Below are 23307 nucleotides of genomic sequence, written 5' to 3'. Positions count from 1 at the left end.
TGAAGGAATGCTTCTCTTTGCCCTCTGACTCATGTAGAAATTGGTGAGATCTGAAGGGAAGCATCTCACTCTAGGCCTTTAAGTGCCAACCTAGTGATACACAGAAATAATGAGTAAGGTACAAGAGGAAAATGTCAAAAGCCAATTACATATTCACCCTGCAAATGTAGATCTTAAAAAATCTCCTTTCATGTCTGCATCAGAAAACAAGAAGGAATGTATACAAAGAAATGAACAGAAAAATTCTCATTTTCAAGGCAACTCCCCTTTGCATCTTGATTTAATACCTTCCTCCACTGTACATTGACTGGCTTGAATTTTCTGCAGTGTTTTTGGAAGATGTTGGTGTTACCTTTTTCAGGAGAGTGAAATTGTTAATACTGAAAATTAAATGGATTTCTTAATCTTAATTTGGTGCAAATGTTAGAATATCCGTTGTTTCTACACTGAAGTCTGAAGAGATCTGAAGCTATTTCCAGCATGTAACTGTAGTACATGCTTGCAAATGAATGCAGAGTAGCATTCAAAGATGAAATGAAAAGATAACATGTAAAAAAGAAATAAAATTTAGACGTTTATGGAAATTCTTGCAAAGACCTCACAGGGAAGGGCCATAGGGAAGAGAGAGGGTGGGAGGAGGCTCTGATTGCACTTCGCCTTTGCAAAGGGGCATTTTGAAAGCTGACAAAGCCTGCAAGGGAACAAAGAAAGCTGTACCTCAAGGTAGCTCAGAATATTGCATAAGGAATTGAAACGCTTGGTACTACTGTTTGTACTTACAGATGTGCTTTAAATACTAACCAATTCTTTATTTCATTCCCATGCTGCTCTGGGGCTTTCCTCCCATTGCCACCTCTGCACCTCTAGGATGAGGAGGAGGGTATTTGGGCATAACCAGTCAGATGCTCTTAGCTCAGCCATTTTGTTCAGAACGGTGAGAACCAACCTCTCCTGCCAGTAGAAAAGTTTCCGACAGTCACTCCCACACCTCGCTCCGTGTGCTTTGTGAACCCTGGCTGTGCTCCCCCCCCTTGCTTCCATAGTCTCTGCATGAGGGTGTCTCTCGTGTGTTTATGTGCAGTTTGTGATTTTCTTCTTCTAATCATCCTATCATTGTTTCACAATGTTGTGGGGAGAACTTTCCAGGGCATGTAATTGAGTTTCTGTGCAAGTACGAGAGAACAGGAAATGTCTTTCATATCATTTATCATTGACTTCATGGAGGAAATGTTTTCAGTCGGATTCTTTTTCAAAGCAGTTTGCGCCGGAGCCAAACCTATGTGTGCTTTTTCAATTCTGGTTTGTAAAGAATTTGCTCGGAGATAATGTTCCTCCTGAAGATAATGTTCCTCCTGAAGGTTTTAAGCATGTTGAGATCTGCTGCCGAGATTGCTGCCATGCACGCTGACCTAACTAGTCACAGATCTTTATCAACTCACAATACATGATTCTTGATATGGACTAGGAGTATGAATTGTCTATAAATGTGAAGGCAAAGAGGAATATCCCCTTAACCTTCCGCTCTCCCTTCCATCTCCCTCATTCTTTCAAAACAATGGGGGAGAAATTAGGAGCTGTTTTTCATTTAAAATACATTTTCTTTCTCTGTGTCCGTGTCCACAATTTTTTCTTTTCTGCTGTCAAATTGTCCCCACAACAACTCCTATTTCCAGAAGGGAAGACAGTACAGAGGACAGAGCCTTTCTCCTCACGCCTGTTCTTTAGCAAAAAAACCTCTTACTGGCCAGGAGTCAAATACTGATTATTACACTACAGTACACAAGATTCATTTATACCTTGGAGTATCAGTTTTAAAGCAGAATACATTTTGTTGAAGTACTTGAAGAGTTTTAAAGGACTGATGACAGTATTTTAAAAGTTTATATGGAACTTTTTCTTTCTCCACTTATCCTTTTAAGAAAAAAAAATTTCACGTGAATTTCTGTGCACTTTTTTCTAAGAATTTCATTTTTTCATATCAGTTATTTGAAAGAAAACTTCTGAAAATTTCTGTGGAAATCTTGGGCCCTTGCATTTCTGAAAATTATTGCTTTGTATTAGATTTGTAAAACATTCATGAGAGAATAAGGTGCTCTCATCTCTTGCACTTGCTCAATTAACTACAGAATTATGGTCTGTCTGACTGTACAGATCAAATCCCTCTTTTCAAGCCAACCATCTGAAAAATTTAATCCAACTGTGGCAGTGTCTAACTTGAATTTCATGCCTTGGGGTTTGAACTGAGAAAATCTCTTTAGTGGACAAATTGATAAAGTGCTTCATTAATTTCCACTCGCTGTTGATTTCACATTCTTTTTGAATCACTGCTGTTGCAATGGTTGTGCGTTCGTGTGTGTTGTTAAAAGTTCTAGAGATAATGCTTATAAAGATCAGCTGAAGCACAGAAATTAAACAGGGAAGATCAGGTAAGTAAATGATGAAAAGGAAGAGGACACTCACTATGAAGGTAGGAGTAATTCTGATTTTCCTTCTGGAGCAAACATGGATTTTGTGTAGAAAACACTGAGAGAAAGATCTTCCTCTTTGCTCTCCCATCTGCTGATGCATTTAAGAATGCAACTGTGCTAAGAGCATGGTTTCTCATAGTTTACTGAATTAATGGGTGGTTGACATTAAATACAGCTTATCTCTTGACTTTGAGGCGCTTTCCTCAGGAAAGCGTGTTAGAGTATCCCAGTCAAAATAATGAGTCAGCCAGCAGCCTTGCCTTAACATGCATCTCATCTGAGAAGCTTGTCAGCCTCAAGATTGTCGTGCATACATCAGCAGGGGAAGTATAAAGGTGATGGATGCTTCCCAAGCCAGTTACTCCCAACAGAGTACATGTTTTTACCGTGATATTCCATGTCCATTAAAAAAAAAGTCCTTAGTCTCTTTGTAAAAGCTAAGATGATGTAAGTTACAGAGTCCCTAACTTCCATGTGTTAAATTAAATTTATGTATTACAATGATAAAAAGTAACTAATAGCACAGGACTTGGCAATAAGTTTGCTTTTTAAAGTTCCTTCAGGCTGCCATTGCCTCTGGTCAATACTGAAGATTAAATGGAGACCAAAAAGCTATGTACAATAGTTAACTACATTATTTTATTTTTATGGTTTAGGTCTTAAGGCTTTTCCCCTCCAGCATTCTGGAGCTGACTGAATTTAGTATTTAATTATGCCAGGTGTGTACATGACAGCATTATCAGATAGAGATCCCCTGAAATGGAGCACAAAAACATGTGCACCCTCCCTGTAATTTCTGAGGATGGTAGTTTACATTTGAGTTTATAGTTCAGTGTAAATACCATCCTTCATCCTGAAATAGTCTTTCCTAGCATTTTTCACTAGGCTCGTTTCCTTGCTGTCTGAATTTCTTATGACACCTTTTATTCCCCAGATGGAGCTCGATCCTCCTCTACTTCCAAGTGTATTCCAGTGTGATTTCACATGAGGATGCTCTTTGGTCTTTCTCAAATGCTAACGTGATCTGGCCAATGGCTTAATTAGTTATTACTCACTTTTATCAAAAATAATATGAATTTACACTTGAAGAGATCTAATACATGCAAAAGGATAGGTGTGTATGTGGGTGTATCTTCTTGTAAATCTGTGCAGGTGTGTGCAGCATGGGGGGAGGAGAAGCAAATCTTCCATACAGAAATTTCCCAAGCTGCTCAATTCATCCAGTTTTCTTGTGAAGCACAGCTGTGCTACCTAAAATGGGAGAAACTGTGGCTGTGGTTCAGAAATCTGCTTCATCCACTTATCCATTCATTAGCTGAAAATTAATATTATGATTATTAGAGCAACAGTGGAATGGTCAAAGAGCTGGCACGGAAATGGAGTGCATAAAAATTGAGGATATTTGTAGATGAATAAAATATTGGCAATTCCTATTGGTGCAAAAATATTTTAAGACAAAAAGTGTCTTCTTTGTGACATTTTCCCTTAATACTCGAGTCTGACAGATTTTAACTTAGAAGCAGTAAGCATTGGGAGTTGAGCACTGAAGACACTAGCAGAATTTAACACTTCAGATTTCAGAGGTGATGTCTGTGGTGGAAAGAGGGGTTAAGTCGTTGCAGGGAAATATTTGGCTCATTTTTAAGAACTGAAAACCAGTCAATTCAATATTGTAATTTGCCTTTGCCAAGAGTTTTTCTGTAGATTAGAGTAATCTAAATCTAAAAGCTGTAATAGAGGGAACGTCATCAATTTGAAAGTTTAATAAAATTAGTTTGAATTTTTTAAATATAGTTTTTAATCAAGACCATCTAATATTCCCAAGTCCACTTATATTCTTATGTCTACTTAATGAGTATATTGTGTCCAAAACCAATCTCATTCTAAGTAGCCATCTGTGATTTTTAGAGGGGTAATGAGACTTGAATGACATTCTGTATTACATTTATTAGGACAAAGGTATTAAACCAAATTCCAGTAAGAATGATAGAAACATTTAAACCTCACAGAGAAACTGATAGTAATAGATGTATGCAAAAAGCAACTGAACACTCAGGGTTGTAAGCCATGTGTTTCCAGCTTGTATCTGTAGAGCAATGTGTGTCACCCCTAGGAATGCCCAGAAGGAGCATTCACAATTTCCTTTTTGTTGTGTAGGAGGTATTTCTTCTTTTACAGCTGAAAGGAAATACACAGTGAATGGACACCCAGTCACCCAGCCATATGCATGGCTATTCAAACAGATTTAGGGGAAAGTGACCGAAATAAAGGACAGGCAACAGTCTGAAGAGCTGTAACTACTATGATGGTGGAAGGGATAAGAATACTGACTTTGTGAGCAGGACATCTCAAGGCTTAATTTAACCTTTGCCACAGCAGTCAAACCACATGAAGTTTTCATTGAGATCACTACAACACTACAAGTGTCTATACTTTGGGGAGTTTGAGGAGAACATCGATTTTTTTTCTACGTTATTTGATGCTTGGATTAATATGCTGACTTTTTTTAGCGAAGTAAATGATTTTTTTGGTGGTGAGTTCCATGTTTAAATTACACAGGCATTCGTTAACTTCGTAAATGTGATCTTCTCTCCATGAGACACATTTTATGTGTGCAACATACACAGAACTGCTTGTCCTACTGTCACACTTTGAGGTTCTCAGTATTGTCACTCACTACACTGTGACCTCATAAGCCTTTTGACTAGATTTATTTTCAATATGGTCTTTTTAATTGTTAGATCATGCTAAATGGCCAAAACCACCAGGCCTTCATGCCTGACTCATATTACATTATAATTTACTGGACACAGTACTAGGCCACGATTCAGAAGATAAATTTTCCTGGCATCGTCTCCAACCACTCACTTGTTCTCTTTCTCCCTGTCTCAAATTCTTAATTGTAAAATGAGCTGAAGTTTTTGTGAAAGTGCAAGTTCTGCTTGGGAAAAGTGCTGTATAAGTGCTAGATATTATTACTGTGCAATATTTGGAAATTGTCTTGTTAAAGTGATACGATGGTGATTCTAATACCTCATTTTGAAATTGTTCCCAAAATTATGTTAGATTTGTATTTGACTCTATTACAACTTCTTATTTTTTTCCAAGGTCCTATTCCTTCCCAGGAAAAGGGAAAATAACCTGTATTTTCAAGGAGCTGCCTTTTCCAGCATGCTGAACAAAGCTCTTTAGACCACTGTTTCTTGTCCTTTACTGTCATCTCTTGTCTTCTGAATAGTCATTTCTTCCCCTCTGTAAAATCTACAAATTAATTGTGTAATATAATAATGATATTATTACAATTCTTCATCCAGGTATGGAAAAGCATTGAGAAAGTGTCTTGTGCTTGCCTTGGAGACATACCCTGTGCAAAATTTGAAGGCAGCTACGTGAGATGATCTTCCATTGCTTAAACATTATCACTTGTCCTGACTGAGAGAGATGCTGGATTTGTTTTGTCATATTGGTGACAGTCAGGGTTCTTCACTCCCACTTTTCCAGACGGGCAACCTTTTAGTAAGAACCCTAATGTGATGCACTCAGATAAGGTGATGTAACTAATTAATCCTTAGGAGAGTTAGAGAGAGTGCTGTCCTTGAGACAAAGTCAGCTTCTGCTCCTGGTCCTTTTCCTCTTTTGGAGAACAATTCTTCTGCTAGCTTTCTTTTTTTTTTTTTTTTTTTAACTATTATTTTGCTGCTTAATAAGTAATTTCTGTCAGAAGAATGTATTCTCTGTCCAAGAATGTTATATCTATGAACACAAAAGAACTGATCTTGATACACTGTTCATCTTCTTTCTGATCCCAGAATGATAAGACTAAGATTTCCAGATGGAATTTTGTAATCTGCAGCTCTGGGATGAATTAAGCACTCACAACAGAGGTGTAACTGGACTGTATCACTGTCTTCCTATTATTCTTATAGATCAAAGAAGAGCACAAGTAGATACTTACAGTCTAAAACATTCAAAACAGATGGCTGGTTTCTTTTTGTAGAGATTTGTGCTTTTCAGCAAAACAATTGCAAAAAGGCCATCATTCATTTCTGCCAGATGAGATTATGCCAGGTCTGTGTCTTATTTTCTCTTTTGATTTGCAGCTGAACATGATCTTCTACTAGTGGCTTGGTCTTTGTAGCAAGTAGGAATTCTGCACTCAAACATTGCTGTTTCTGGCCACTTCGAGGAGAGCTGTTCCTTGCAGTTTGTGTGATAGTCTGTCCTATCTCCCAGTTATTCTGAGCTCTGGCACTCATAGACAGGACAGAGACAGAGGAGAAACAGCTGCAGCCAAGCCCTTTTAGTTGTCAGTTAGGAGGAAAGAAACTGAGGGAGAGAGGAGATGAGCAATGTTACAAAAAGAATCAAGCCCAAACCTGCTTTCCAGTGTATTAACTCTGAAAATAAGCTCCAGAGAATTGTAACAAAAATAAGAACTGTAGGGGCATGTAGCCAATCTAGACACTGCGTTTTCCTGGCTGGTAAAGTTCATAATGACTGATGGACATGTCAGGATTTACAGCTCCATCCCATAGGCTCACCACGGGCTCTCCAACTACATCTGATTGTTAAAGTAACTTAGATAAGAACTACTATATGTATGTATAAATAGGTGTATTTATTCATGGGATTTTGCATTTGGATGTAGAGCAAGCAGCTCTAAAAAGACTTCCCAAAGACAGATAAACCTTCACAAGTCTTTGCTTTGAAAGTATCTTTCAGCAGGTAGAGAGCTGCAACAGCAGAATGAAGACGCAGTGTTCGAGAAGGACAAGACCAAGATTCCTATCACCTGCAGACAGGGAGGTTATAGTTCATCTGAACAGGAAAAGCACTGATTGTGTTCTCTGGTAGACTACTTAAGGATTACCTTCTGGTTTGCATTAGCAGTGGAACAGACAGCAGGGAGGCAGAAGAGCACGGCCCCTGATACATCTGCATTGCCATGGACACGCTCTCCTGTGCATTGGTGCTGTGTTCTGCTTTCAGACAAAGGCCTGTTAGCCACTGTTTCCTTTTATCCTTTGTAATAGGAAGAAGCAATAGGCAAAATACAGCACAGCAAGAAATGTGTGTACTTCCTTGTTCACTCTTGCATAGACAACAAGTGCTAGAAAGCTTGAATGCATTAAAAATATAAGCAGGTTGTTCTTACTTATTCTCAAGATGCTATGTTTTTCTAGAGAAGGAATCAGCATAAAATCTGACTGACTCTGTGAAATCTAAACTTGCCTAGTTACATCTACAAAAGTTTGATAGAAGAATGCTATTTAAATCCACAGTGTCATGTACAAGCTGCAAACAGTTGTTAAACTGTTTTTGCTTACTGTGAGAGTCTTTTGTTTTGTTTTGTTTTCCTTGATTATATTTTAATTGTCAGTATTATAAGTCTGACTACCCAGTTTCACAGATTCCTATAATTTAATTTATTATTCAAAAATTTAACCTGGTAACTAACACAACTTACAGGGATGAAGTGTTCAAATGAAGGAGATTTTAATAATGAAAGTGCAGATTTTAGGTTCTCTTGATACCATCCTGTTTTGCTCCAGAACTAAGCTGGATTCCCAAAAAATGTTGAAGGAAAAAAACCCTTAGACAAATAAAGCAGCATTTCGGTTTGTATGTTTTGATCTCATGAAGCCACAGATTCCTCTCCAGTGTCCCAGGAAGAGGGAAGAGGCCTGTGGACTGTCACAGAAGAAAGAGGTGGGAGGTGTGCGCAGTGCAGTCAGTCGTATTTAGGGGTAAGAGACTGAGCGAGTGCCGTTGCTTTTGAAAGTAAGGGACTGAGGAAACAGGCAAAATTCAGGCTGTGTGCAAACACCCCTTCAGCTCTGCTGAGGTATCCCATTCCTGAGAGTTCATTTCCCCCTTGGTCCAGTTACAAGCCCCTCACATCAGTATGTCAGCTCTGATCTCCAGCAGTCCCTGCTGTTCCTCACGTGGTTCCCTGCCAACTTTGCTCCGCAGCCCACATAAGTGAAAGTTGCCAGTGTCATGGAAAGCACTTCTGGATTTCTTATGTATAAAAATATTTTAGAACTACTTGCTCTTTTTCAGTGCTTTAGGAACCCTACCAACCCCTTGCAATTCTCTGCTTCACCTACATGATGGGGAAAATATTTTATTTAAACAGAGGGAGCTAATGACAAAACTCCTTTCCCTGGTTTGTGTTTTCTCTGTTCTTTTTTTCTGGTCTGGATTTTTCTCAAGGTGAAGAGGGTGAACTCTGGAAATCATTAATCCATGGGATTTGTTCATGGTGTATAAAAATTTCAGAAATAATTTGCTATATAAGAATGATTTCCTAATTGATTCTGTCAGAAAGGAACTGAGTAAGACAGCTCTGTCAAAATAGCCAGAATCTCTTTTAGCTCCTCACGTATATTGTTCTAGTTTATGAGGAGAAAATTATGAAGGTTAGAGTTAAATCGTTTTTTTGGGTTTTTGTCTTTAAAACAAATCTAAAGAATATTGAGCCTGTCCTTGAGCTTTTTTATTGGTATCTTCTGAAGAAACCAAGTATCTCTGTGCATCGGTGAACCGAGCTGAACTGAACTGAGGTCAAGATGTGTCTTTTTGAGAACTTTCTTCTGTTTCCATTTAAAATAATGAAGGGAAGACATCAGTGATAAATTGCTCTGAATTTGGGAAAGCTTTGCACATTCTGAGCCAAATTCATGCCTCATAAAACTCCATTGCATTCAGTGGTTACAAGATTATTGTTGAACCCTTGTGTTTGTTGCAAAACAAACACAAATGGTCTGAGCAAGAAGGCATAATTCAATTTGCTATGCAGATATTTCCAGACCATGTCACTCAGTATCTTAGCTTATTTCTGGATCTCCCAATGTAAGATATTTAGCTATATAGGCAAAATATTCTTGTCTGGCAATATCTATAATAAAACCCAGATACAGGGAGGTATACAGAGATTTGTCAGGTCCTTTTGAAATAATTTCCTTTTAACAACCTTATGTGCTTACACAATCTTTGGCCCCATCTTTTCCTGTGTAATGGTACTTGGGAAGTAGGTTTTGTTGGGTAGTATAGTTGCAACTGTGTGTAACAAAGTTTGAAAATCATTTTCCATGCTCACATGACAGATGTGATTGATAGGAGTTAAAGGACGACCTGCACTGTGTTTCCAAACGTATTGGTTACGGTCAGTCTGAAGTTTTGAGGAGATGTTTGGTGGTGCTTTGGGCTTCTGCTTGGATTTTTTTCAGAATTCCTTCTTTATTTATGCTGTGCAGGATTTACAGCGAATACTCATGGTGTCTAGACTAGGCTGGCAAGCTAGATTGTTCCTCAAATTACTTAATTCCTTGGAAACTTTCAGATTCATTCCACCTACACTTCTTTGTAACACTTCTAATACAAAACCACTGTCATTTTTACCTCACGTTGTTTACTTTGACACTTGAGATTACTTGTGAGTTCTACTTTATTTTCTTCTTGATGTAGCTGTACTTCCAAGGATTTTTTTTTTCTCATAAATATTTAGAGATTTAGGGGTAAGTTAAGAAAAATGACTGAATTATTTGATTGCAAAATGAAGACCACTCACCAGCATCACTCTGCCCTTCAGGGTTCTGTAGTGGATATATACACACAGAGCGTGTGCAGGCAGGGTGATTAGGCTAATGGGGGGTATGACAGCAGTCCTGCCAGTGCCAAATGTACATATGGCACTTTATATTGCCCTTGCTGTGTCAGAAGATGTTATTTTCTCCTTTTTTTTTTTTTTAAAGATAACTGCTGTTGATCCATGATCAACCTGCACACTGGTGCTTATTCTGACGAGTAAGGCAAGTTGTATAGGGAGATAACTTTTGCCAAGGCCAGCTGATGCAGTTGCAAAGCAGACAGGCTTTTAGGGGTGTCTGTAAGACTTCATTTCAAAATGGCAGCTGCAGATTTTTAAAGTAGAAATTTAGAAGGTATTCTCTGAAATTAGTAAAGTTAATTACTTTCTGCAAAAGAAAAGTGGTCGCTTCCTTCAGAGAAAAAGGGATTGTTAGCAGGGAGAAAGGTGACCGGGTCATTAACCCTTCTGCCTGGAGAAGACATAATTTAAAGCTGGTGTTGTGGTGAATTGCACATTGATTACATTCATTCTTTATTCTGCAGATGTCTGTGGACATTTGCTGGTTTTCTTTTTCAAATAACCACCGATGTATTTTTGCATATTTCCGGTAGACACTGCTGTTTATCTATATGTATTTAAATGCAGAGACTTAGCATATAAAACTTTAAATTCAGTAACCCATATTTCAGCTGACCATTATCCAGCAACAGCAGGACTACCACTGAAGAAGCAGTATCATTTCATTCTAAAGATTTTTTGCCCCAATGACTTCTGAAACTAGTTAGATTCACATTTGTCATACTCAAAGATTAAAAAAGAAAAGTACGAAATCGCAAAAAGCTGAACATATTGTTTGCAAGTTGCATTTGAAATATGTTGACAAAAGTCTTTATTACTTGGTTGAGGTGGTTTGGGTTTGCATGAGAGATTTGTCAGGCATTTCACATTTCTGCCTCAGAGTTGTAGTGATTGCCTTTTTTAGTCAAACATTGTCAAACTTAGCTGGCCATTAGCAATATTCTGAAGTTGAGGGTACATTAAGCAGACTTCATTCCACGCATTGATGAGGATGGCCTAAACCTATCAGGGCAATTAATGAATGAGGGCTGCTTTAGAAGATATTCCTGGGTTTGTCTGTTTACCCGTTGTTTTCCTAGAAAGCTCTGCAGCTCTGAGCTGATCATGAGAACGCGATGTGGGTTATGAATCCAGCACTGCCCTGCTTTTGCACTTAGCAAATGCTCTTACACCCTCTTGAGATAAGGCAGTGGCAGCTCTGCTGTGTGGGAAGCACAGTGCCTCTTGCTAAGTGGCCAGTTCAAATTAGATATGGCAGGAACGCAGATATAAGGGCACTTCCTACTTGACTGGCAGCGTTTAATGGATCCCAAGTGAGAGGAATGATTGCTCTGTGAACAGCTTTGGGAGGGCTGCTAGTTAAGAACTTTCACACGCCTCATTTGGCCTGTTTCCAGCTCGAGGTAAGAGGGGGAAGGGTACAGGAGGAATGTGCTTCAAAAGGGGACTTATCCCTGAGCAGTCAGATTCAACTGTTCTATGATAATCTTCCATTCTTGCTTGCTAGACTAGATAGCTCTGCTTTCTCTTCATCAAGGAGGGTTTCTGTTCACAAACAATAGCCAGGAAGGTTGTCCAGTCAGATTTTTTTCAAACTGGAATCTGCACATCTGATGGATGTTCAATAGACTGGTATCTGAAAAGAATACAAGGCAGCTACTACATTGATTAGACAGCAGTTATTAGACATTGACTATTACGTTTTTATAGAGCACTATTTTCTTGAAAAGTGATACTCCATCATTTTACCCTCTGTGGGCAAACCAAATAGTAAGAAAGATAGGAAAGACATCAGTTAAATTAGAAGCATCACTGGTTTTCACCTGCACAGGCAGTACACTTCCAGATCATAATCTTGGTAACACATGCTGTATGAAATTGGCCTATACAGTGCAAATTCAGTAACTAATCAAGGCTGATGGACGTAATTGGCTAAAGGCAGTTTTGCTTGGTGATGGAAGTGAAATGTAACTGTGTTGATTCTATTAAAATATTCCTTCCTATTGCCTTGTATACAGGACAGCAGAGTATTCTGCCCCGCTGCAGTTTGCAGTCCCTGATTCACAGAATGGTAAGGTTGGAAGGGACCACAGTGGGTCATCAGGTCCAACCCCCTGCTAGAGCAGGAACACCCCAGAGCACACAGCACAGGATGGCATCCAGAGGGTTCCTGAATGTCTCCAGTGAGGGAGACTCCACACCCCCTCTGGACATTCTGTTCCAGTGCTTGGTCACCTGCACACGAAAGAAGTTCTTCCTCATGTTCAGGTGGAACTTCCTGTGCATCAGTTTCTGCCCATTGCCCCTTGTCCTATTGCTCAGCACCACAAGAAAGAGCCTGGTCCATGCTCTGACACCCTTCCTTTAGATACTTAGACACTGATGAGATCCTCTCTCAGTTGCTTCTTCTCGAGGCTGAACGGGCCCAGCTCCCTCAGCCTGTCCTTACAAGAGAGATGCTCCAGTCCCTTCAATATCTTTGTCACCCTCTACTGCACCCACTCCAGGAGCTCTGTGTCTCTCTTGTCCTGAGGAGCCCAGAACTGGGTACAGCACTCAGGTGTGGCCTCACCAGGGCTGAGTAGAGGGGCAGGATCACTTTCCTTGACCTGCTGTAAATGCTTTTCCTTACTGACCCCAAGATACTCTTGGCCACAAGGACACACTGCTGGCTCACGGACAGCTTGCTGTCCACCAGGACCCCCAGGTCCTTCTCTGCAGAGCTGCTTCCCAGCAGGTCAGCCCCAGCCTGTGCTGGTACATGGGGTTATTCTTCCCCAGGTACAGGATCCTTTGCTCATGCCTTTCCTGAATTTCAGACAGTTCTTCCCGGCCCATCTCTCCAACCTGTCGAGGTCCCTCTGAAGGCTTACACAGCTCTCTGGGGTATTGGCCACTCCTGCCAGCTTTTTGTCATCAGTGAACTTGCTGAGAAGGCATCTGCCTCTTCATCCAAGTCATTGATGAATAAGTTAAATAATACTGGGCCCAGTACTGACCCTTGTAATAGGCCTCCAGGCAGACCCTGTGCCACTAATTACAGCCCTCTGGGATCTGCCCTTCAGCCAGTTCTCCAACCACCTCCTTATCCACTCACCCCCTCCTGATACAACAGAGCATTATTTTATATGTGTGTTTATGTCTGCAAACAGAGGTTGCCCCAAGGCTGCCCACAGCACTGGGGATTTTAATAAAGCACGTGAGCTCACTCTCTCTCTTGCAGGTTTCTTGCCTGTCTCCTGTCCCGTGGCTGCCGTGTGGCTGTGGCACCACCCTGATGTGCGGGTGTAGGCTGCTGAGCACAGCTGAGCTTGGCAGGACACAGAGCCTGACATGAGTTAGCTGCTTAGCCATGCTTCTCAGATCCTCATGCTCTACAGAAACTAATCCATGTAAAACAGTGTTAGAAACAAAATAAGTGAGCCCTGACAGCCTTATTAAAAGGGGTCGAAGCCAGAGTCTTTGTTGAAAGTAATGCCAGCACCCTGTTTTGTTGACTCAGAGATTATCTCACCCCTTATTCATTAGCAGGGTCAGAGGTGTCCTATTGAAAAGATATCCCCAACCCACTAACAAACAGCAGGTGCAGCCTCTGCCTGGGAACACGAACAGAAATTGCCAAGACTTTGGCAAGGCTTCCCAGCTCTCCCTGCCCAGCACCTCATTTTATGGAAAGGAGGCCCTAAGCCCAGTTCTTCTCTAATTTTTCATCAGCTGCAAACCTTAGAGGTTTGCATTACTGCGGTTTTGAATACGTGCCCACAAACATCTAGAACAAACGAAGCAGTATTCTTGTGGAAGGTCATAGTGAGGGATGCCCAGCAGGTATTTATGCACTTGAGCTCTATATTTTTGTAAAAAAATGAAAAATGGTTCTTCAGATACTTTTTATGGGAAGGGGATGACTCTAGTTTGGATTGCATTGAGGAATGATGATTAGATTCAGATTGGGTAAAGTATAACAAAATAAAATAGTACTTTATTAAAGTCCTAAGATTTCAGTTTTTTAGTTTATTATATAGAATCTGGCTTGTTTCATAAAAGTCATTGCCTTTTCAAAACTATAGACAACTATACCTTAACTATGTAAAAGATTCTAAAAAAATTAAACTTTTACTTTCTGGTGAAGATATGTCTCTATCCAATTTCTACAGTAGAGATGCATTCATCTTAGAATTGTTGTGTTTTGGCATCATTTGAAACTATTCTCTTTAGAACATGTTTATTGCATACTTAATTTACAATGAAATGTTTATTGGCAAAACAAACTAAAAATCTATATTGCTGTTGCCTTAGTTATGGACAGACCCCTTTTATCAGAAAAATCATTTTTTGTTGACGTAGTTAAACTGGATAATCAGTAGAGTTAATGCATTCAGTTTAATATTGTTTCATTTTTCACCCAGTCGTCCTTATTTCCCAAACTAATCACACAGCTGTCATCACTCCACCCCTTCCCCCAGTGTCCTTGCTTCCTTTCTGGGTGGGTTGGTACGTTATGGAGCAGGAGTACGGGGGAAAGAGTGTTCAGGTTTCTTCCCCTGTGAAGCTGAACAAGATTGTAACTTAGATGCTGATCTTTGCCTTCATCACTGCTTGGGTCTCAGGCTGTGCCTCACTGGCTCTGCTCTCTTATTTCAGATAATTCAGCCCCTCTTAGAACTTGACCAGAACCGCAGCAAGTTGAAGCTGTATATCGGCCATCTGACAGCCCTCTGCCACGACCGCGACCCCCTGATTCTGCGTGGACTCACCCCGCCTGCTTCCTACCACCTGGATGATGACCAGGCAGCTTGGGAGAAGGAGCTGCAGAAGATGACCCAGGAGCAGGTGAGTTTGTGGTCTCAAGTTCTGAACAAGGACCTGAACTTGCTGATTTAGGCTTTACTGATGTGCCACACCAAAACGTTGTGAAACCATGCTGTAAGTGGTGAAAGCAGGTTGCAAAGATGAACTCTTCAGCTGATAAAAGGAGTCAGTAAATTTTTTAATCACTGCCTTGTAATATTTCTTATGGAATTTCATCTATTCTTTTATCCGTACTTGAGGCCGTGCCTCTACGCACTCATGGAAGATCAAACTGCAAGATACCCCTTTTGCCATGTTTTAACTATTAACAAATTTTATCTGCTCTCTATAATTTAATGTAGTCATCAGGGTCTTAAATCTTACTTTAATTACATAAACCATTTATATTTTGACACATTTTTATGAGTCTCTTTATATAAGTGAATGCACTGTCCTTACCTGCTCTTACAGAATATTCTGCCAATAATTTCTACTGCTTACCACCTTACCTGCATATCTGAATCAAGATTTGCACTCAGTGTGCTGGATGTGATACAGCCATGCTTACAGACACACACAGTGACTTCAGAAACCCAACTGTATATTTCCAGGAGTTTTGGAATACAGAACTGAAAGGGTTTCATACGAGTTTGTCTGATGAAGTCTCCACAAGAGATTGTCCATCCAGTTATAAATCAGCTACTGAAATAATCTTTGTTTCTCCCACCTCTGGTAATGTCTTGCCTTCCTTACTCCCTTCATTGGCAGTTTTTTCTCTCTTGTTTTTGGACTATAATTCACCATTCCATACAACCATTTTTCTAATTCCTTCCTATTTCTCTTTTCAATTCTTTTTTATTTTACTATTTTAGTCCTGTATTACTGCATGCCTTTTTTTTTTTGTTAAACTACTACAAGGAACTTGTAGCAGAACTAAATGTGACCAGTTTTATCTTTCTAACCCTAACTTTGGATTATAATGCCAAGCCTTTCACTATTCACTTCCGTATATGTTATACCAAACGCTGTCCAGTGTGCACACAAGCTAGTGTAAGGCCTATATAGTTAAAAGGGGATTTGTGGGTCAGTGAACATATCTTGAGCTTATCTCGAACACTTCAGCTCTGGTTTTCTTTCTTTGTGATTTTAAAGCTAACTTCCTTGAACTTTCAATTCAAGACTGAATTTTGATTCAAAAATTGGAGAGGGCAGCCAAATTGCAGGAAACCAACAGAAGCATGTCTGAAAATTCAGAAAGAGCAGACCTCTGGAGATAAATACACCTGTAATAGGGCCAAGATTGTACGAGACAGCCATTCTCTCTCTTTGTGCCTGTCTTCATACATTTACTGATTCAGCATGTGCTGGGTGCCTCCCTCGATATCTCCATTTGCCTCTATAGGCATGACACATTCCTTTTCCCTTCAGAGCCTCCTGGGTTCTGTAATCACTGATACAGGATTAAAACTTTTTCAGTTTAATGCATGCCATCCTCCTCTATTAAAGCCTTACAACTCCTATGTTATAAATCAAAACATGGGGCATATTCTTTTGAACCACCTTGTCTGTCAGATTGGGATGAAGCAGTGGGTGACAAGCCTGTAGCATGGATGGGAGGCACCTCTAAAAACAAGAGTGGATATAGGCAAAGTTTGGATATCCCTGAAATAAATTGCCTCATTACTGTGGTGGTCTTTGTTTACAATCAGGATCTGTGGGGACAGGTGCTATTTGCTATTTGATCAAGAGATGTGGGTAAAGAAAATTGGAAAGGTTTTCTTTGTCAAGTTCTTCTGAATAGTCAGCCCAAAAATAATATTTCCCATGTAAACTTTGCTAGTCCATTAGCAACATCTATGGGTTAAACAGTAAAGAAAGCATTGTGAGAAACTGTGAGAAAAGGGAATTACCTCAGTTTTCTGGAGAAGAAAATTCTTTTCCTATCCTCTCACGTTATTGTCTTAATTCTGCACTGCTGTCACCGCAGTTGTTTAAAGTTACTTCTCCATTCATGATTCCCAAGCATAGCTAACGTCAGCTAACATAAAATGTAGCTGTCCCTTCTGCTTTCCCATACTCACTCAGATGGTATTTAAGAAGCATCAGTTGCAGAACACAGACTAATGATATATTTCAATTTACAAAGCAGACTTTTCATTTAAGCCATGGAGCTTTTCTGTTTCTAGCTGCAGAGTTTCCTTTGTGCTTAAAGTATTCCCAGGGGGGGTGGGAATCAGTTCTCCAGATTTGCAGAAGCCCATCACAGAATACCCATTTTGCATCTTTGGAATTTTAATGAGTTTTGTAAATTACTTCAAATCCAGTGCATTAAATTCACTCCTGTCCCTTCTAATATGATCTTCTGTAGATAATGCTTTACAAGCCTCAGTGGGAAAAAATTAATCCTCTTGAATGTTAAGAAGTGCTAACATGATTAGGGAGGATACATTTAACCAACACCAATAATATTTAAGAGTGATGCCAACATCCCCACTTCTCACCAATGAGATTACCTAGTTTGGTTTGGCTCTTTTGGGTTTTTTTTATAAATAGTTAAGAATTCCTTTTCATACTGCTGCTTTTGGAGCTGTTATTTCCCACTGCAGCTTTATTGACAGAGGTTGGTTTGCTAAGTTTCATCATGGCTGATATATTTGGTAGACCTTTCATGCCTGCTGGGGAGGCTCAGGTACCAGTAGTAGGAGTTTTCTGTGGCTTCTTTTGGTAGATACAACTGGTATATGAAGTAGATTTAACCTTTTCACTCTTCCAGTGCATTCATGGTGACCCACAGAAACTAATGTACAAATAGTTGTTGGGAAAGTGTCTGCCAGCATCAATACCATGGATCTAAGGGGGATTTGTTGCCACATAAATAATTTTGTAGTCTCAAAGTTTGACTGATAATTGGTGCCTCTTATCTATAATAGTGTCTTGACACTACCATTAAGTTCAGTGGTAATCCTTAGTGACTTCAACTGATTACAGAATATGCTGAGTTGGAAAGGACCCACAAGGATCATCGAGTCCAACTCAGCCCTGCACAAGACATTCCCAAGAATCACAGCAGGTGCCTGAGAGCATTATCCAAACACTTCTTGAACTCTGTCAGGCTTGGGGCTGTGACCACTGCCCTGGGGAAGATTGTAATCAAGCTGTGGGGGCAAGATGCTGTATCATTCTTTGTTGGCATTTTATCAAAGACATGTTGTAAGGCTGACTTAGTGTAGTAAAATTTTGGTACATTTAATGTAGAACTGAAGCCAGTACTTAGGAGTATATGGTGTCTCAAAACCTAATCTAAAATAATACACTAGACTAAGTTGTGGACAGTAAAGAATCTAAAGTGCTCAGAACCATGTCATTAAATTATTCCTATGGTGGAAAATATCCCTTTGAGTCAGTTCTGACCCAGTGTCCCCAAATAAGCTAGCCAGTACTGTTTCAGGAACTGTCCTCAACCAGCTCATGTCCTATTTGACTTTTCTTATTAAAAAACTGAAGTTACCAGAAGGAAAGAGGAATGTTCCAAGTCTTGACACTAAGAAATAGAAATTCCATTCATTCATTATAAATAATTGCATTATCCTAGCAATTTCTATTAAATACCATATTTTCTTTCACTTTGTCCTAGAGGTATCATTATGTTAATATCCTTGAGCTCTGTGGAACTACTGCTCCGTTTCATGTTTCAGATAGTTGCCTGTAAGTGCGGGATTTTAGTCCTCTATGAAAGGAAATGGCATTAAGAACGTAATTATATGGTCCACATTTTTATTTAGAGTTTGGGTTTTGTTTTGCTCTTATCTGTACAAAAGAAAAGAGTGGAGTGGAAACTGGAATTTGCTGGAAATCCTTGCTTAAGTGTGTCAGAGGTGGTGCACTGCGCTGGGGCTGAGGCAGCAGTGTGAGAAGGTAAAAAGAGCCAACGGAATGGAACACCCAGTTGTTAGAAGTAGGCAGCAGTGTTTGATTCATTAATAGCTTAAGGGCTATCAGAAGTGTTTCTTAGCACCTCAAATCCAGCTGTAAATGTGCAGAACCTCGTCTTATGGAGAATTTCTTATTTTCAATAGGTCCTGCAGTGACATTCGGAAAAAATATTTCTTCCAACAGAAAATCTATACAATGAAAATAATTTCCTTAACCCTAGGAGTAGGAGCCATTTTTCTCCCTGGCTCCCTGGAATCAGAGGCTCTTTCCAGCCATGTCCAGCACGTCCTGGCTTCCTCAGGCTGCTGGGGGTCCTGCCAACTTCTGGCCCCAAGCACCAGTTCCTTCCCTGCACAATCGACCACTCCTTCCCCAGAGGTGTTTCTGGCAGCATTTGCAGTGTGACCTGGGCATCAGCAGCAGTCTTGGAGACCTGGGCAGGTGCATTTCCATCAGAGGCTCTCTCTGAAGTCACCTGCTGTGGGAGCTTGTCTCACCCCACTACCAACAGTGTTGCACCTGTGGCTGCTTCGCTGTGAGTTACAGAGAGAGGCACTTCTGACAAATCTTTATGATCATCAAAGAGCCTTTGTAGTGCAGAAAGGTTGTCTTCCCTCTCCCTGTGCACCAGCTTCAGCCAAAGCACAGACCTGCCACAGATTCCTGCTTACTAATCCTCTCCCAAGAAATCAGCAATGTCTTTTCTGCTCAGGTGCCCGAAGCAGAGGAAGGAAAAAGGTGATAATGTCACTTCACTGTGTCAGTCACAACCTGCTGTGTCAGCTAAATAGTCCTGGCTTGGTTCCAAGGACCATAATGTACCTTGCACTTAATTCACATTTCAGGCTCCACAGAGCAATGCTAAGCTTTTCATACGAAAGGACACCAGACCTCATATCTGTAGCTGTCAAATTTCATTTTAAAATTGCATATTTGATTGCTAAATTCTGAAAATGTTCAACACATATTTTGATTTGTTATACAAACAATATTGCAAGTGGGATAAACTTTACTCTAAATTACAAGTAGCCATTTTATAAACATCCTGTGTACTTCTTTGTTCAGATTCTGCTTGTGTTCTTCTGTGTCATCTATGAGGAATTACTCAACTTACTTAGTTTCTGTAAAGAAATTACTCTGCTATGATTTGCACTTAGTCATTCTAAATTACTCTATTACTTCAGAGTTTACCCTTGTCTTCCTTCTCTGACTGCTCTTCTATTAGCTTGTTATCTTCCCCCCCCCCTTGATTTATGTCATTTATTTTTAATTTGTAATCTTATGGGAATGCATAATGTATTTTAAAGTTAAACAGTCCACTTCTGGTCTCTGTTAGAAATTAGAAGTAATAATTGCAACAATTTATATCCTTCTTCATGTGCAAATCTGCTTCCTGAGTTTGGTTGAGAAAGCAATGGATATGGGAACTCTCTAAAACTGTTCCATTTTAAAGCATTTTAAACTTTCATATTTAATGTTTTGGGTGAGGATGAGAACAGTGTCATAGTTCTTAAATACTGGTTAAAATCACAAACATTATCTGTAAGTTAGCCACATCCATAACATCATTCATTTTTATTTGTCCATGAAATTGCTGATATTAATTAAAATACACACTATCAATCAGGAACATTAACAATTCCTAACTTGAAAAGAGATATATAACCAAGCAGAATGGATATTTTAGTAAGACCAGACTGTTTCATTTGAAATCTTACTTTAATTTTTAAATGCATGTTTTTAAAATACTTTGAAAAAGCGAACATAAACCCCACATTTCCAGATAGAGCAGAAATATTTAAGGGTTTACATTAAAACTTTTTCTCTTTTTGTTTTTGAAGTTTGTCAGACTGGATTTCCATACTCGTAACCCTTTCTTTTGGCCCTTTCATAGGTATATAGTTGAGAAATAAAGGTTTATATCTAATTGGCTCTCACTGCTTCAAACACACATATTTACACTGGTTTGTCTGGGCAGGTGCAAAAACTCTTGACCATTTGCCTGAGGTACAGTGAAGTTTAACTTATTTTGGGACAAAACAAAGGTTTAGATTAAATCAGTGTAATTTCTTATTGATGCTTACTTCTGTTACTTTAAGCTCGAAATGTATTTTTCAGACTAACCATAACCTGATCCAGAAACACTTGAACTTTGGAAAAACATAATTCTATATCCCAGTATTGCATCCTTATAGAAGTTCTCCACTAACTTTCTTTTTGTGCTGCTCTACAAGCATGTCATATTCTGTGTTCAGGTTTACTGTCCATAGCCCAAGATGAGATACCAGTTTATCTGTGTTTGCCTTTTTTCATCAGTGTTTTTGTGGAATTGTTAACGAGGCAAAAATCACACTGGGGGGTGTAAATAAATATTAAGGAATCTTAGCTTAATTTTGCCTTGTTTGCATCATGGGAAAAGCAGAGGCCACGAAGGTTCTGTGGAGCAGCACCACAGTTCACCCAGTGTGCATATAAAACCATAGCATCCTATTTCTTAACTATGAAGTTATCTTCATATGTATTGTTCCTATGACTCTGAATGTCAACTAATAGTTAAATAAGTTCTGCAATATCTTGGAACAGAGAAGCTAAATTAATGGTGAATTGTTAGGGGGTTTTTTTCAGTGATGGAGTTTAACTATAAATGGAAAAGTATTCCTATCATGCCTTGCTCTAAGCCCAGGAAGGAAGGCAGCAGTGCTGAAAAGTGTCTGAATCTATTGCAGATTATCTGCAAGCTTTCTTTCCCCTGAGATGCTGAAGGCCATTTCTGTTCTTCTGTCCAAAGATAAATACTATGAAGCACTTCAGGGGTCCTTGCTGTCCTTTTCTTTCTGAGCTGTCTATTCTTACTTGTCATCAACTAGACAAAAAACAATCTGGCTTTGCCTTCTCATTTTTGATCATTTCTATGAGGCAAGTATGTGAATCTCCTCATATCCTCAGCTGGGAATGCCAACAAAAAAGGATTGTTCACATTTCTTTATTTTCATAGAAAAATGGCATGGGGAAGGTAACACCATGTCAGCTTGCATTCACAAGAGGAAAATCTAGGCAACCAGGAGCAGAAGTGATATTAATACTTTTAGAGAAACTTCCCTAAAATTTGGACTTCCAAACATGCAGGTGAATCAAGTTACAGCACTGAGAACTGGATGCTCCCCATTAATGCCTTTCCTGATGGAGGACTGACGTGTGCTGCTCCCAGCTGCTTCCGAGAGGAGTGACGTCAGTGGAGATGATAGCCATGATCTAGAAATGCTGCCACCAGCCGTATAGCCAGTTAAGATGTCTTTGTTGAAGTAGGAATCACATTATTAAATCTAGCTGTTCTGAAGCTAGCAAACTCAACTCAAGGCTATCATTGCTATTTTTCCAAGAGGGTTTCATCACAGACATCTGCCAGCCAGCTGTGTAGACTTTCTGTCTGTGCTAATTTGCAAAGTATTGTTGCTGGCCTTCAGCATTCAAAGCCATCTCCGTTTGGACTCTTGATGGTCAAAATCTTTTTTCTTGGAAATATTTTCTTCCTCTGGTTGAGTTGGTTACTTTTGTTTGATTGCATTTGATTTATTAGCTTTAGCATGAACTTACTTTGTTGGGCTTATCTTGATTTTATAAGGAATCTCATAAATACATAAATGCTGACTAGTAGAGCAAGAAACTGAGACTTCACTGATGTTGCAGTGTTGCCCCACTGAAGACAACATCCTGAAGGACTGTCCCTTGTCCACCAACCTTCTTTCAGTTTTGAAGTTCAGTCTCTTTGAGGTGCTTTTATATTTCATTAATTTAATTGCTTTGTCCTTTTCTGGCACTTCACCTGGAGGATTTGGTTGAAAGGCCAGGATGAGGGATGCTGACTGGGCAGGTGGTGGTGGTGCAGGACCTCTGCTTTCCCTGCTAACACTGCCCTCTCCTGGTGCTCCTCCTGTGGACTGAGAGTTCAGGACCCTTGCAGGTGCCAGATAAGAAAAGGAGAATGATAATGTTGGCCGTTTCTCCTGTTGCTTGCTCTCTCCCAACCCATGGCCTCCCACCCTTCTGATGGATGGCACCGTGAACCAGGAAGCCACAAGGTAGCCCTGTCTCAGAGTTCAAGGCTCAGAGCATTCCTGGGAGCACACCAGTGGTGAGGTGGTTTGCAGGCTGCTGGAACTGGGGCCACTCGAATCACTGGGATCTCACCAGGCTCAGCAACCTGAGACTCTGAGGTAGTCCCTGAATCCCAGTCCCCTGGCTTTTAATATGCAGCACTACTCCTGCCTGGTTGTTCTGACCCTCTCAATCCTGCTTGCTGACTGGACCTTTCCTAGGCTTATCCATCCATTGCAAGTTCCTGACTAATACCTCTGCCAGGCTGCTGGAACCAGGCTAATCAGCCATCCACAGCCTGCCGTTCCTGAGCCATTAGGGGTTACTGCTGAGTCGCCCCTTCTCCCCCGA

The 23307-nt window shown here is 40.0% G+C and overlaps 1 protein-coding gene across 13 annotated transcripts in view; it reads left to right on the top strand.

The window, feature by feature from the left end:
- ERC1 (ELKS/RAB6-interacting/CAST family member 1) overlaps window positions 1-23307 on the top strand; it is a 282238-nt gene that overhangs the window by 250064 nt on the left and 8867 nt on the right. For 11 of the 13 annotated variants that reach the window (XM_039570271.1, XM_039570277.1, XM_039570270.1 and 8 more), the window contains one exon: window positions 14782-14970. In XM_039570271.1, the coding sequence (XP_039426205.1) occupies window positions 14782-14970 (189 nt within the window). Of the gene's footprint in view, window positions 1-867; window positions 935-14781; window positions 14971-23307 lie in introns of those variants that run through there. The other 2 variants (XM_039570275.1, XM_039570273.1) reach the window with 1 other exon arrangement.

The sequence above is a fragment of the Corvus cornix genome, chromosome 1A, assembly GCF_000738735.6.
Source record: "Corvus cornix cornix isolate S_Up_H32 chromosome 1A, ASM73873v5, whole genome shotgun sequence".
NCBI lineage: Eukaryota > Metazoa > Chordata > Aves > Passeriformes > Corvidae > Corvus > Corvus cornix.
This window is presented reverse-complemented; position numbering and strand designations above follow the sequence as displayed.